The sequence below is a fragment of the Nannospalax galili genome, unplaced genomic scaffold (assembly GCF_000622305.1).
Source record: "Nannospalax galili isolate Female #2095 unplaced genomic scaffold, S.galili_v1.0 scaffold283, whole genome shotgun sequence".
Lineage (NCBI taxonomy): Eukaryota > Metazoa > Chordata > Mammalia > Rodentia > Spalacidae > Nannospalax > Nannospalax galili.
This window is the reverse complement of record NW_008350535.1, coordinates 1,428,148-1,444,466: the sequence shown is the minus strand read 5'-3', so window position 1 is coordinate 1,444,466 and position 16,319 is coordinate 1,428,148. Positions and strand designations below refer to the sequence as shown.

The 16,319-nt window shown below is 38.4% G+C and overlaps 2 protein-coding genes across 3 annotated transcripts in view; one reads left to right on the top strand and one right to left on the bottom strand.

The window, feature by feature from the left end:
- March1 (membrane associated ring-CH-type finger 1) overlaps positions 1–16,319 on the bottom strand; it is an 889,338-nt gene that overhangs the window by 205,991 nt on the left and 667,028 nt on the right. The window lies entirely within an intron of this gene.
- Positions 1–16,319, top strand: part of LOC103745805 (protein FAM185A-like) — a 47,893-nt gene that overhangs the window by 24,196 nt on the left and 7,378 nt on the right. Inside the window, 1 exon segment of the mRNA XM_029570795.1 lies at positions 9,914–10,121. Within this exon segment, the coding sequence (XP_029426655.1) occupies positions 9,914–10,121 (208 nt within the window).

Below are 16,319 nucleotides of genomic sequence, written 5' to 3'. Positions count from 1 at the left end.
TCATCTATCTATCTATCTATCATCTATCTATCTATCATCTATTATCTATCTTTGTGTTTGTGAATATATGTTATAATATATGTATATATATGTAACAAATCTATAATTTCAACTATTTTTGAATGGTTCCCTGCTATTCTTCCTTCATAATATTATGCACCCTCTATTTACATATTGTACTAGCTACTTTCTGTGGCTGTGATAACACAGCATGGCCAAGGCAAATTACAGAAGGAAGAGTTTGCTTGGCTTATGATTCTGGAGGGCTAAGAGTCCATCATGGCAATAGGCATGGTGGTAGAGGTATTTGGAGCAGAAAGCTGAGTACTCACATCTCCAAGTAAGTATAGGAAGCACAGAGAGCCCAAATGGAAGTGGGCAAGAATATTAACTCTCAAAGCATGCCCCCAGTGACATACTTCCTCCTGCAAGGCCACACCTCCAGAAGGTTCCATGACCTTTTGCAAACTTCAAATGAACAAGTGTTCAAACACTTGGAGCCTATGGAGGACAATCTCATTCAAACCACCACACCTAGTAATTTGATTTTTATGTATATCTTAGATATAGTAAATGCTCATAGCAATACACTCAGTTTTAAATATTTTTTAAAGTATATGTACAATTAAGGTTATTTTCACAAACCTCTTTTTGAGTGCATAACCAAAAATCATAGAGAGCACTGACTTAAGGAACCTGTCATGAGCCTCTACCAAATCCACCAGCTGAACTGTACTTTCTCCTCTTGCCTCTTCTTCAGGCTTGCTATGCACACTGAATGAAATCAAACAGACCTGGCAGTCAACTGACCAGTATGAAAGAGATTAACTTCTAAGTCAGAAAGATTAGGAACTGTCACTTTATATATAGGCGAGACTAGGACACAGAAGGCAAGTTCTGCAATTTCAGGTACTCACTCAACTGCACCAATTCCTGCCTTCCACATAAATCATTGCAATCACTTTAGAAAGCAGAAAGAAGACTATGGACAGGAAAATGCAGCACTAATTATAGCTCGTCTACTTCTACAAAAAGACTCAGCTTACTACAAAGTTCACTTACATTATTCCATTCTATCCTCCAAATCCCCTATTTTAAAATGAGTGTATTCCCACCAAGGGGGACGAGTAATCTACTGACACACATTACATGACCATGGGGCAGGGGAGGGAAGGGTGTCACAGCCTCACATCATTTATCTTCCAGAGTTCCTTCTTCTGCGTTGAATCTACAGGGAGGTGCTTGAAGAAGTTGTGGGAGATGAAGTGGGAGTCAGAGCTTAGAATGTTCTGTGGCAGACAAGCAGATAATGTAAAAGTCTTAAACTTTACTTGAGATCACTTTTATGAAAAATATGAGTTCTGAGTTTGTTGTCTAAGATGGGATCTAGAAATCTGTATTTTAAAAATATTTTGTTGCTGGACGTGGTGGTTCACGCCTTTAATCCCAGCACTCAGGAGGCAGGGGCAGGTGGATTTCTGTGAGTTCAAGGCCAGCTTTTTTTTTTTATTTTATGTGTATGTGTGTATTGCCTGCATGTATGTAAGTGCACCTTTGTTGTGCAATGTCCACGGAGGTCAGAAGAGATTCCCTTGGGACTAGAGTTATAGACGGCTGTTAGCTGCCATACAGGTACTGGGGATCAAACCCAGGTCCTCTGTAAGAGCAGCCAGTTCTCTTAATCACTGAGCCATCTCTCCAGCCCCTAGAAATCTGCTTTAAGATATTTTCAGGTGATTCTATAGGGGTTAGATGTAAATGTGTTTATAGATAAAATATATGTAGATGGTACAAAATACTGTTTTAATGCTGACACTAGTTACTTTATACTGGGAAGAATTTTCAAATCATTGAAATTATACAATTGGCATATTACACATAAGCACATGTTCTGATTTTAACAAGAACTAGAAATTAAAGTTCAGAAGAGGAGACCAAAACAACGTAAGAGCCAGAGGGGTTGGATGACCACAGGGAACCAATCTTCCAGACAGCTGGTCAGTTACTCATATGAATTCACAGCAATGGTGACAGTATGCACAAGTCCTATACAAACTCACACCAGACAAAATCCTAGCATAGACATGGGGAAGTGTAAGAAATCCCAAACCAAACTAAGGAATTTTTGACAATTGATGGCAGCTAGGAGGGGGAAAGAGAGTGTCTCACAGGGATAGGACTCTTGGTGGGCACGGTGAATGGATCCACACTGAAGGACATTGGGGGACACAAATCATACTCTATAGGCCATATACATATATGTATTATATATATATATATGAGAGTTCATATATGAGAACTGTCATATATATATGAGAGTTCATTTAATTGGTTGGGAGGTGGGAGAGGAGAGTGTATCTACATGCCATCAGCTTTATTGTATGAAAATTGCAAAAATTCAGTAAAAATGAAAAAACCTAAACATTCAACTACAAACAACAACAGCAACAATAACAAACAAAAAGGTATATATTCAGGGATGTAGAGATTGCTCAGTGGGTAAGGACACTTGCTCCAGAAGCACGAGGGCCTGAATTTGGGTCCCAGCAGTCATGTAAAAAGCCAGACATGGCTATGCATGGACCTGTGACCTCTTCTGGGGCTTACTGGTCCACAGCCTGGCTTCAATTTCAGCAAAAAAAAAAAAACTGTGTCAGAGGGCTAAGGTAGAGAATGATAGAGCAAGATACCCAGTATCTTCCTCTGGCCTCTACATACATGCACGGGGTACCTGCACATACATGTGGATATACTTCTCACACACACTCTCTCTCTCTCTCTCTCAGACATACACACACACACACACACACACACACACACACACACACTTAAATGAATAGTTTTCTTCGTTTTATAAATTAAATATGTCCATAGACCAAAATGGGTCCTCAAAAAACATACATTTTTGTTTAAATAAACTTATTTGGCTTCTTTATGCCCCACTCTTTTATACTGAATAACCTGGACATCAATCCATGTATTGTTGACTTCAGCAACTGTCTTGCTGTGCCTTGGAAAAATTAGGCCAGTAACAGATGTAGGGCCCACAGCTGGGGTGAGAATAGTTTTTTTGCCCTGAAGAAGAGGGTTGACTCCTCCATCTACTGGTCTGGGGCAGGAATGATTGGGCCCTGTCTGCATTAGGCAAACCCTCCTCCCAGACTGGTGCTAAGGAGGAAATTGGGCTTAGAGCCAAGGAGGATTCCATTTAGTGGGAAGGAACCATCGTCATGACTCCAGGTGATGGTACAAAGCGGCCTCACGTCATGGAACATGTGGGCTGAGGAGCTCTAAGAAAAGTAGTATATATGATCTGTAACACTGTTCTTTCCCCCGTCCCTTGTAATTCCTATTACCATGTTCTCTAATCATTACTCCTACCCTGTATTTTCTCTGCTTTGTGGGTAGAGGTGAAGCGACAATTTCTTCCTTTGTGTTAAAGCCAACTGAGGGGGACTAGAACCCAGTCCTGAGTCAGCAGATGATCTCCTCCCCAGGTCTTTCTAACCACCATGCCCCACTTCCTTGTTATCCCAGTAGCATCTTGGTAATGTCTTTGGGATCATTAATGCAGACATTACCTCCATGGGGATTCTTTGGGAGAAATTCTCATTTTCCCATTGTTCCTGGTGAGCAATTGCACTGTACTATGAGAAACAGACGGAAATAACTTGGATTGGATAGCTCAGCTAGTAAAAATTCAGAACTAATAAAGTCAAGGTCAGGACATTGTTCTCTATGGTAATCAGGGAGCAATTACAGGCAGGGGTGGAGAGACATTTTTCAGAGGCAGCGATTAAAGCTGTACCTTGGCCAATGACCGTGGCCATTATGAGACCCAGGTGAGAGAGAGAGAGCAATGCTAAATCTGTCCATCAACAAACTCATTAGTCCAAATGATTCATTATACCTGTGTGTGCCCCCGAAAGGCCTGGGAAGAAAGAACAGAATTAAAGGCAAGGAAAAGACAAGGAGTAATAGGGTTAGAGGTTCTCACACGTATTTGCGGGAGTGCCAAACTGGAAGGCATGGCATGGTGGCCACTGAGGGAAGAGAAGCTTTGGAAATCCTCAGGGTTGTTAGTGTTGTTGTAGACCTGTAATTACTAAGGATGGAGCAGAAAAACAATCAGACTAAGATGATGGTTTATGAGTAGCAACATCTCACTCAGAATGTTCACAGGGTCAGTTCCGGTTCAAAAGCGATTTTGAAGAAGATGGGATCTGAACAGGGCTCAGAAGAATGTCAAAGATGTGAACCAAAACATTATCTGTGTGTGGACTCACAGGCAAATTATACACAGGTCTTTAATGAAGATAAATATTATGCAGTTGCCTGAATCCAGTGTTAGCATCATTAGTGTGTAGCATCAGGAGGGCTGAGTCAACTTCCTGACCTCCTCATGTGAGAGCACCAGCTATTCTAGGAAGATGAGTCAGAAGGGTAGGACCTTTCCCTCACTTGAAAATTTTCCAGTTGTGCATTTCTAATTCACCTACTTTTAATAGTTTTCCCCTTTGTCAAGGTTTCAGTGTGAAGAAGATAAGCCCCATGAAGTAGGTGCTTGAGTGAATACTGTTTTCATCTGATTTTGCTGACTTTTTGTAACCATTCATATCACATATCTAGGCATATCATATATCATATCACACATCATATATCTAAACAGTTACACATACTTGACATGAGTATTCACTACATACCAGTCTATCACTTTAATTCAAAGAAGAAAGATATTTTGTAAAAAACACCTTATGTTCATCTATTAATATTGCATGTAGTTAAAAAAAAACCTGCTTGTGCATAGATTATCTCCTTATAAGTTGGGTAAAATAAGGCATTTGTTGTAAAAAACACCTTATGTTCATCTATTAATATTGCATGTAGTTAAAAAAAACCTGCTTGTGCATAGATTATCTCCCTATAAGTTGGGTAAAATAAGGCATTTGTCCCCTCTTCCATGATGGTCTCTGAGCCTTGGGTGGGTGAAGTTTAATAAAGGGGTCCTGTCCACGAACCATTATTTAGCAAACTCTTGATCTCTACACTTTGGCCATTTGTGACCTTTTGTGTTCCTGGCCCCCCTGCTGCATGAGGGAGCTTCATTATTGAGAACTGATTCATTAGTGTCCTCTTCTTTATCCCTGTTCTATGTTCCATTGCTCATATGATTCAATGGCATAGTTATCAGTATACATAAGTCCCATACAAACTCAGGCAGACACTAGCCCAGTATAGAATTGGGATAATGAACAGCAGACACCAATTTTATCTAAAGGAATGTTGGCTATTGCTGCTAGATGAAGAAGAGCTGATCTTCCTAAAACAAGGGACTCTAGATAGGCTGACTAGACTCAGCAGATGGACTTGCACTGGGGAACAGTTGGGGGCACTGACAACACAGTGGGCAGTAACAGGGATGACAGAGTATATGGGCGGGCACTGACAACACAGTGGGCAGTAACAGGGATGACAGAGTATATGGGCGGGCACTGACAACACAGTGGGCAGTAACAGGGATGACAGAGTATATGGGTGGGCACTGACAACACAGTGGGCAGTAACAGGGATGACAGAGTACATGGGCGGGCACTGACAACACAGTGGGCAGTAACAGGGATGACAGGGTATATGGGTTCTTGGCAGGGGGGTATAAAGATGATTAAGACTGAGATATTCTGTATGAAATACACACACACACCCGCACACAAAATCAATAAACAAAAGAAAAGGCATTCATTTCAAACAGCATCCTTGACTCTCATTTTAGAAGGACTACTGGGGGAAGAAGAGAGAGACGGTGCAGATCCTCGACTTTGGAGGAAGCAACATCAGAGTGAGCTCCGCATTGATATCTAGCACAGAGTACCCACTAGTGGTTCCAAGAAGAGATTATAAAACTACATTATGTGGTACCAAAGCCGCAAGGACTGTGTGCCGCTGCTCCTCATTCCTGGGCTCTCACACTGGCCAGAGTGCCAGATAACAAGAGGGGTGTGGTACTTAGTTTTAACTGCTAACTTGTCAAAATCTAGAATCCTCTGTGAAGGCAGTGAAGGATTGTCTAAGTCAGGTTGGTTTCAAAGCATGTCTTGATTATGTTAATTGAGGTAGGAAGACACTGCCTGCATTGGGCAGCACTATTCCCTGGGTTTGGGTCTCCGGTTGTGTAAGAATGGAGAAAACACTGAGTTCATTTAGTGGTGCTCGATAGTACATAGTTTGGGGCTTAAACGGACTCAGTGCCTTTTGCATATGGATGTTTATAAATGTATGTATGTATATGTAACAATAAAAATCAAAGAAGAGGACAAGAGCAGGAGGGACACTGAGCACTGGCATGCATGACTTAATTCAGTTTTCGCCGCTCTTGAGTGTGAATGTGATGTGACTGGTGCTTCAGGTTTCTGCTGCCTTGACTCTGTTACGATGCTAACCTGGACTTCTGAGCTAAAATACACCCTTTCTCTGCAACATGTTTTGTCAGAGTAGTTTGTCATAGCAATTAGCAAGGAAGCTTTAACAAAGGGTATTGTCAGAGTTTTTGAGCATATAAAGATTGCTATCACACTAAATCAGATGAACAGGGCAGGTGCATAAGATGACATAGCAATAAATATAATATTGAGGCTAATGTCCCAAAGACAGAGCCTGATAAAGTAATTGTATTAAGAAACTGGCTACTAATTCCCTGTGGGTAAGTGGTGCCACTGTTTAAGCAGGTTTAGTTACACAAAGGAAAGATACTTCAGCATCTTTTACATGGTAGCATTAAATAATTTGGGGAAACGATGTCACATAGACTCTTAATAACTGGGGCTGGGGAGATGAATCAATGGATAAAAACCGGCCATCCAGTATGAAGGCTAGAGTTCGGATCCCCAGCACCCACTTAAAATCCTGGGGGTGCCTATTGGTTCACTTGTAATCTCAGCCCATGGAAGGCGGAGACAGGGGATCCCCAGTACAAGCTGTCCAGCTGAACTGGTTGAATCTATAAACGCCAGACTCAGCAAGAGTTCCTGCCTCAGTAAATAAAGTAGAGAACAATCAAAGAAGACATTGGACAGCAACATCTGCCCTGCACTCACACTCACACATGTATGGCCATGCACATGTGAGCACATACACATGTACACATGTGAGAAAGTATAAAAGGTTTTCAAAAGTGTGCACTGCAATGTGCATTTTGTACCACAGCTTAGCCTTTCAATTGTGATAACAAATCATGACTTTAACTGCATCTTTGATTAAGTGTATACAATCAATCACTTTAGTTTTAGTGAGAAGTACTTCAAATCTAATTGTTCCATAAAATATCCATCTAAATTTGGAACTGACCCTTTCAAATCAATTTCCATTTCATGAGCAGGTACTTGAGCAGTTTTTAAACTGACCATACTTAAGATCCCTCCCAGGGAGCCATGATTGATTTGTTACGGGTACAATTTTATTAAGACAAGAAGACTCCAAGGATCCACTGGATGACTTCTCAGTATTTTATTTGCATGATAAAATCACAATCTTTTTCCTAAAAGAAAGTCTCTGAATGAGGGTTTTCACATTTTCTTTTCATATTTAAGGTAGAGAGAATGTTAAATCCACATACCCCACAAATTACTTGGATACAGAATATACTGTTATTCATCAGATTGCAAATGGTTTGTATGCGATATCTATTTTCTCAGGGTGAAAACTATGTGTTGAAATGAGACTGCATTGTGGATCAAGTTTAAATTTGAAGTTATTCAAGCTCTCTAATATTCAGTTGACTTGTCAGTAAAATGAGAAAAAAACCTGATATTGTTAGCAAATATTATGTGAATGTCAAATGAACGGGCTTGCCTAAAATAACAATTTGCAAATAGGGAAGCACTATCTCTACAAAATTTTTCCTTGGTTGTGACTCTTTTATAATACAGTTGAAAAAAAGATAAATTGGTCAGTTATCCTTTTTCAACCCTAAAAATAAAAATTATCTCTTTATGTATGTATGTATGTCCTTTTATACACACATATCATTTCATAAAGTATTGAAAAAATTTACAAAAATATCAGTGAGCATGGAGGTAAAATTAAGCCAGAAAAATATTAATAGATTAATGATATAAAACTGGAGAACTATAACACATAAATTATGAAAAATACCCATTAATTTTATATACATTCTTTCTCTTACCATCTAAAGATGAAAATTAGACTCTGACCTTTAGAGGGATAAAGGCATAAAGATAAACAAAGTTCGTCTCCAAGCACAGTTTACATTAAAAATTGTAGCAATATTACGAGAGATGAAAAATTTTTATCCCATTCACTTCTAAACAATGTTGCCTGTCTTGCATTTCAAGGAAGTGTAATGGATAATGGACACAACCACAGAGCCATAAAAACATAGAGAAAATTTTTTAATGATGCCTTCATACTGGAGCAGTACCATGAACACACTTTGATTGGCAGGTGGGTGCTGATTCCTGATAGGCAACTCTTCCTGAGCTCAAAATTGACACTATGAACCTCCTAACTCTTCTCCAGACAGTGAAGCATCTAATCACCATTCACATTCCCAAGCTGTTCATCTCAGTGACCACAAGAAAACTGCCAGGAGCCAATAATGTGAAAGTGAAGGCAGTGTCTCTTTTCCTCATGGAATTTAGAATTTCTTTCACCACAGAGAAGATGTGCTGTTGCAAATCTGGGCAGGTCCAGCAGTACACACCCTCATTTTGTTTACTAGTCTATACAACAATTTTTATATTAAAAGTTGTTCTCACTTCATAGAAAAATTGAGAGGAAAAGACAGATTTCACATCTACCTGTCACCCAGGTGTGCATGTCCTCCTCATTGTTAACAACCCTACTAAAGGGGAACATTTCTTACAGTGTATGAGCCTGCTGCCATACTGTTGTTACCAAAAGACTGACCATAGTTTACTCTTGATCTTGCACATTCTGTGTATTTGAACTAACACACGATCACTTGTATCATCCATTGTGATTCATCTAGAATAGTTTTCTTCTACTTAAACCCTCTGTGCTCCACCTACTCCTTCTTCCCTTGCCACTAATCTTTGAAAAACTGAACATTTTAAGCTGTCTTCATAGTTTTGCCTTTTCTGAATGTCAAGTGTGTAGCCTTTTCTAAAAATATAAATATTTGTTATTTTTATTTTATGTGTATGAGTGTTTTGTCTGCATGTATATAAGGGCAGCATATGCATGTGCCTGTAGAGGCCAGAAGAAGGAATCAAATTCCCTGGATCTGGAGTTATGGGTGGTTGTTAGCTGCATGTTGGTGCTGAGAACCAAACCTGGGTCCCCTGCAAGCGTAGTCTGTGCTCTTCACTACTGAGCCTCTCTCCAGCCCCAACTCTAGCCTTTTAAGGCTAGTTTCTTTCATTTAATAATGTACATTTTAAGTCTTAGTGTGTCTTTTCTTGGGTTGCTTGCTTAATTTTCACACAGAATAACTTCACTTGTGTAGATGTACCACAGTTATTTATCCATTCATGTACTGAAGGATGTGTTGGTTCCTTCCAAGTTTTAGTAAAATTAAGAAACTGTTACAAATACTAGTAGGTAGGTTTTTATGTGGACATGAGCTCTCAGTTCATGTGGGTAAATAACAAGAAGCTCAGTTTCTGAATGGTGCTAACAGTTATGTTTAGTTTTCTAACAAACTGTCAAGCTATCTTCCATAATGTCTGCAAGTTTTGCCTTCTCATTAGCAATGAACAATCCTGCTGTTCACATCCTTGGATTTGTCTTCCCATTTTCCTTGGCATTAGTTATTTCTCCTTTTCCTGTCTTGTTTTTGAAGCACATTAATAACATGTTAAATGCAGCATTTTGTCTGAGGCTCTGTTTCCTTAGAAACACAGGATGAGGTGATTTGCACTTATATTATGCTCCCTAGACGTTGGCCAAGACACTTAGAAGCCTTCATCTTCATCCTTACCCTTCTGTATCAGTAAAAAGGAGCACTTGGAAGACTGAGATTTCTTACTCAGAGGCCAAAAGGCCAAGGGAAACACAAATCCATGAGCTATCGAAGGTGATCTTTGAGGGAGCATTTCCAAAGCTGGATGAACTTGGTCAACCTTTCTACCTCACATTTCACCAAAGTAAAAGAAAGAATATTCAGGATCTGTGGCAGGTCTGATAGGACACAAATGTGTAATCTACAACATTGAAGGATCATGCTGTCAGTGTCATGAGGAAAGAGAAATACTTCATATCGTTTATGGGACTATAAAGAAAATTGTCTTTCCCAGAGGCTGGCACTTAGCAAAAGAGAAAAATACATTCCCCTAAGAATTTGTAACTGTGCTTAGCCTGAATCCATATTAGCTAGCTGGATTAAAATGCTTCAAGTTGAGAATTTATTTTAAAGTGATCCCAAGATGGTAGTGCCCCCAAGATACTGGCAGTAATGAATATGAATTTTCTCTGATGGCACTGACTTTTAGTCTTCAAAACAATCCCCACAGGTAAAGTTCCCAGATATATAGGCCAAGAACCTAAAATTCATGAGAAAAAAAGGTATTGTAGGAAAGCCAGCAAATAAACTGACATCTGAACTTGGCATGCAAAGCCTTAGAATTCTGACACTATAAGACAGACCATATGCTCAAAATATTCAATAAAATAAATGAGGATACTGGTATATGAGTCATAAAAAAAGACTTAAAATTATCAAGAAGATTCCAAGTTATATTGAACAAAGGGACCAAATTGAACCCCTAAGTACTAAAGTGATATATCATAATATTTTAAACTAAAAAATTAGAATATATAATTAAGAATATAATTGGTTTGCTAATAAGGTAATTAATGATCTGGGAGATATAAAGCAGAAGATTCTGCGTAGATTACCAGAAATAGAAGACAAACAACAGATACATTTAGAAACATGAATTATTGAGTAAGAAGGTCTAACAGTAAAAAATTATATTTATCTAGGGATGTGACAAAGGTAAGCTTTTCTCTAAGATTTATGACCTCCCCAGCCATGGGTATTTGGCTATGTTTACAATGCCGCAGATGATGAGTTCTTGTCCATTTAGCAGACCTAAAGTCCAAATAGACAGCTGTTGATTACCCTCAAGATAAAAGTGTCACTACTGTACAAATACCAATGGTTTGCTAGGTCAGTCTTTGTTGTTTATTAGGCTGTAAAGCTGGGTAAGACCACTGACTGTTTTTCTACCGTGGAAGCTTCCACAGCATCTTCTGATACTATGCGAGCTTGTCTTCAAGGCTTGATTTCTCCAAGTTTGTTTCCAAAGTATGTCCGTTCTTCAGCAATAGGGTCTTACCTCCAAATTCTGGGAGGTAATCAAGGGCTGTGGAAATAGCTTGTATTATTTTGGGAGTCTCTTAGACTACCCTGACGAACAACTCAAAGGAGAGCTTCTCCTGTCTGGCACTATTTTGTTTATATAGCCTTCAGCTATACATAAACAGTCCTATATATTTTGTATTTTTCAATAGGCTTTTGAACTAATACGTTTCCTTATGTTTTTTTTTTACAACCTCTAAATGTCATTTATTTATCTTCTTTGTCCCCCTGTATAATTCTTCTCCTTCCTCCCCAATTATAGTGCCCCCGTTTTCCCCATTTCCCCCAGATAACACCTATCTCCTACTAGTCCCCTCTCTAGAGCTCTTCTTCCCCTTTCCCCCAGTAGTTCTTTTCCATTTTTCTGGCTCCTGCAGTTACATCAGTTACATCAGGATATATACTCACATCTAAGGATTTAGAGCTCAGTGTATTCTAATATGTCTTCTTATATGTACAGACAAGTATACCTCCCACTACTCATCAAAAATGTTTCTTCTTGCAACAGATGGAGACTATTGGAGAGCTATAATGCAGAGAATAAGTGTTTGTGAGAAACCCAGCCCTAAGTGATATATCCACAATGCAACCTCTATACCTGAGGCTCAGAGAACATAGAGCAGCAAGAGGAAGAAAGAATATTGTGCATTGCTCAACTCTCATCAGTGAAGCTTCCTCATGCAACAGATGGCGATTAACCCAGAAAACCACAACTGGCCTAAAGAATAAGAGAAACTATTGGTAACCGATGACCACTGGGGAAGGGAGAATCAATTTTCTTTAAGGGAGTGATGCCAGAGAGGATGACCAGGCTTCAGTGGATGGACTCACACAGAAGGACATTTGAGGACAGAAACTTGGCTTGATAGGCCTTAACATATGACAAAATGCATGAAAATTGGTGGGTGGGCTATGGGGGGTGTCCTATGATTCATAAAAAATCAATTAAAAATGCAAAAAAAGAGTAAAAGAAAAAAAATGTCCAAAAGATACTTTAAAGAACAGAGTGATGGGCTGCGTTCTGCTCTTCTAGGTCCCTCAGCCTTCCACATATATTTTATATATTTTAGAACCAGATTGCTAATTTGTACCAAACATATCTTTCTGGGATAATTGACAGCATTGGATTGGAATGCTAGATCTTACTGGGGAGAACTGGTATTAATTTACTGTCCCATCGGTGGTCAGGCTGTGAACTACAAGGAGAGACAGAGTAGGTGACTGGAAGTTCATGAGAACTGGTAACAACACCCATCAAGCTCCAGTAGCAGGCCTTTCAAAAGGAGGGAGAGCGCTGCAGTAACTCCAGCCCTGTCATCTCAGCCTCCAGTGTGTTGGGTTCTCTTGGCCACTGAGTCTCCTCTACAGCCTGTAATCAGTGTTCTTTCTGTCTGAGAAAGATCTGGCTCCCTTGACAGTAGGAACAGATACAAAATGGGCTTCTCAGATGCATAGGGTGTGCATACTCAAGCCTAACGGAGTGCACATTAAGTGAGCACCTGGAAACATATTTCCAAATAAAGAGATTCCCTCTGCAAGTGACTGTTCCAGCCCCAGGTTACTCTTCAGTAATTATTACATAATGAACAAGGGCCTGTGCATGACTGCCTTTTAAATAGGTACTGTCATGATTTCTTCACTTTAAACATCAAATATGGTGTAATGCCTTTTTACCTCAGTATTTTTCCTGTACTTTAAAAACTTTATAATATTTTTGTAATTTAGAGTATTAAAAAACTTATTATTCCTGAATATTTTACATTTTAATGATGTTATACAGAGCATTAGTTTTATATTTCATTTTAAAATTACTATTTCTGAGAATGAGTAGAATCAAATTAAGATTTTTATGCATCGACTTTGTTATTGACCTATAGTGACTTACTGATTTCTGTACTCGACTTTTTAGAATACTTAGGATTTTCTAAGCATACACTAAGATTATTTGCAAATAAACTCTGTTTTACTTCTCATTTTCTAAATTTGATGGTTTTTATTTGTTTCTTTGTCTTCCTGCCCTGAGACTCAGGTCAGATACTGAATAGAAGAGATGCATATTTTCTACATTGTAGGAAGATTTGTTTCACCACTACGTGTAGAATTAGACTTAGAAATTTGTAGATGATCTGTATCACCTTTGGGAAAAGTTCCTTTTATTTCTAGTTTGCTCTGAGATTTTTAAATCACAAATTATTTTTAAAGAATGTTGACTGAGTTTATTGAGGTAATTATATGAAGTTACTTTAAAAATCATTTAATTTTATGTTTATGTATGTTTGCGTGAGTATATGCTTCATGTGTGCAGATGCCCATGGAGGCCAGAAGAGGTCATTGGATTCCCTGGAGCCGAAGTTACAGGTATTTATGAGGCACCCAAAATGGTGCTAGTAACTACATTTGGGTGCTCTGAACTTCTGAGCCATCGGCCCAGCCCACATGATGTGATTTTACAGCTGCCTGGGGTTTATTTTGTAGAACCAGCCAAGGAGAAGCACTTAAAAACAACTAAACAATATACCAAAATATTGGCTGTCTTTCCTTCTCTATTGTTTTCCTCTTGATCTTTCTCATGATTCTGGTGAATGGATTGTCACAGAGAATTGTGCTTTCCACCAATTCCTAGCTAATATACTTTGTAACTATTAAAACTATTAATCAAGAGAAATAAGAGAGAAAGCAGGTACACAGATTGCTTTGCCATTGAGTGCTCCCAACTTGATAAAGACCAAATAGTGTTGACCACCTATAAACTCACCAACTTAAGAAAAGGTGCTGTGCCTCACCTCATGAAGGCATCTCAGTCTTGACACTCTTACTAAGGTATTTAAGAGAGAAAAATGGAAGGAAGTCTAATTCATGAGCACAGAATAAAAATTATAAACATGATGTTAGCAAACTAGACCCATTAATTCAGAAGAAATTAAATTACTCAGTTTGTGTTACTCTATGATATGTAAGATTAGATTTAATTTTGGAACATAATTTGTGTATCTTATCGCATTAACAAATTCAAGAAAAAAATGATGTGTTCATCATAAAAGATGTAGGAAAGTCTCAGTAAACTTCACTGACAACTCGTGATGAAAAAAGTCTTTCCTAAATAGGAACATAAGGTAATTTAAGTGCTGGGTACTGCCTGCTTGAAATCCCAACTACTCCAAAGTCTGAGGCAGGAGGATTGCATATTCAAGGCTTGCTTGAGTTACAGAGTAATTTCAGGTCAGCATGGGCAACCTAAGTAGATGCTATTTTAAAATAAAAGTTTATGAAACTGGGCTGTGGATGTAGCTCAGTGGTAGAGCTTTCAATCCTTAGCACTGCAAAACAGAAGAAGAAGGAATCAAGAAAAGAAACAAAGTTATAAGGAAGATAAATGAATTTTGTTCAACAGGTGGAAGAACAGCCATAAAATGCCCTAGAATATCTCTAGTATTGCAAGATCAACTTCAAAAGGAAGAAGCATCAAGGGTGTGGGTTATCACCATCACTGCAGACTGTTATTTTTGAGCACAAACAATGCAATGAGACAAGGAAAGCACAGGACAGGAAACAAATCAAATAGCCCTTCCGGAGAGGATTTTTTTTTTTTGAGACAAAGTTTCATTGTAGCCCAGGTTGGCCTCAGATTGGTGATCCTTCTGCCTCACTTTCCTGAATGATGATATTATAAGTGTGCACTAACACACTCAGATGAGGATACAATTTTATAGGAAAAAATCAAAAGGATATTTAGATAAGCTAATGTAATTAATAAGAAAGGTTTAGAAAACTACTGGTTGCAAAATGCAATTTTATGTATTACCAAAAATTATATGCTCTTAGAATACATCTTATAGCAAATGAGTGACTGCTTTCTCAGAGAACAATAAAATATTAGTTTTCTAAAATTTTCTAGAAATAATAAAGCAGATTTAAACAGAGAAATAAACTTAATATTTATAACTGAAGGAAACACTATTAAAAGATGTCACTTTCTCAAGTTGATATTATATATGGAATATATATATAATATAATGATATATATGGAATATAAAATTGCTTCACATGAATGACAGTGTGGAGTGGTTGTCCTGCTTATTATATATAGGGTGCAGACAAAAGAATGTGACAAAGAATCACCAAGGCCATTTGACAGAAGGAACACTTGATGGAAGGGCTCAACTTACTAGGTAGAAAGAATTGTCATTTTGGGCTGAAAAGATGGCTTAGCAATTCAGAGCACTGGCTGCTCTTGCAGAGGACCCAGGTTCAATTCCCAGCAACCACGTTGCAGCTAACAGCTGTCAGTAATTCCAGTTCCAAGGGATCCGATGCCCTCTTTTGACCTCCTGACTTAAAGGTATGTGGGCAATACACTCATACACATAAAATAAAATTTAAAAAATTAGAAAAGAATTGTCATTAAATACTAGGATTGTCATTAAAGTTAGGCAGAATTGGCATACTGATAAACAATTCCTCCCAAGTAAATAGGTAGCTAGCAGTTATATATACAAAGAGTAAGAAATAATATGTGATAGGTTACTTTGTATCATGTCATTAAAAAACCTTTTTCTATAAAAAATGGTGCAAAAATTTGCCATCTATTTAGAACTCAACACTGGGTCCCTATATTATATCATATTTAAAAAACAAACTCAAAGTAGATGAGACACCAAATTCATGTTTTAAAAATATTTTATTCATTATTTCATGTGTATGAGTGTATTGCCTGCATGTGTGTAAGAGCACCCATGTCATGCAATGCCAGCGGAGGTAAGAAAAAAGCATTGGATCCCTTGGAACTAGAGTTACAGATGGTTGTTAGCCACCATGTGTATGTGTTGGGAATCAAACCTAGGTCCTCTGTAAGAGCAGTCTGTGCTCTTAACCACTGAGTCATCTCTCTAGTCCGAGACATCAAATTCTAAAGGGAAAACTATAAAAAGTTTAAGGTCAACAGAATAAATTAATTTCATGAATCAACATAGGGATTTCTTAA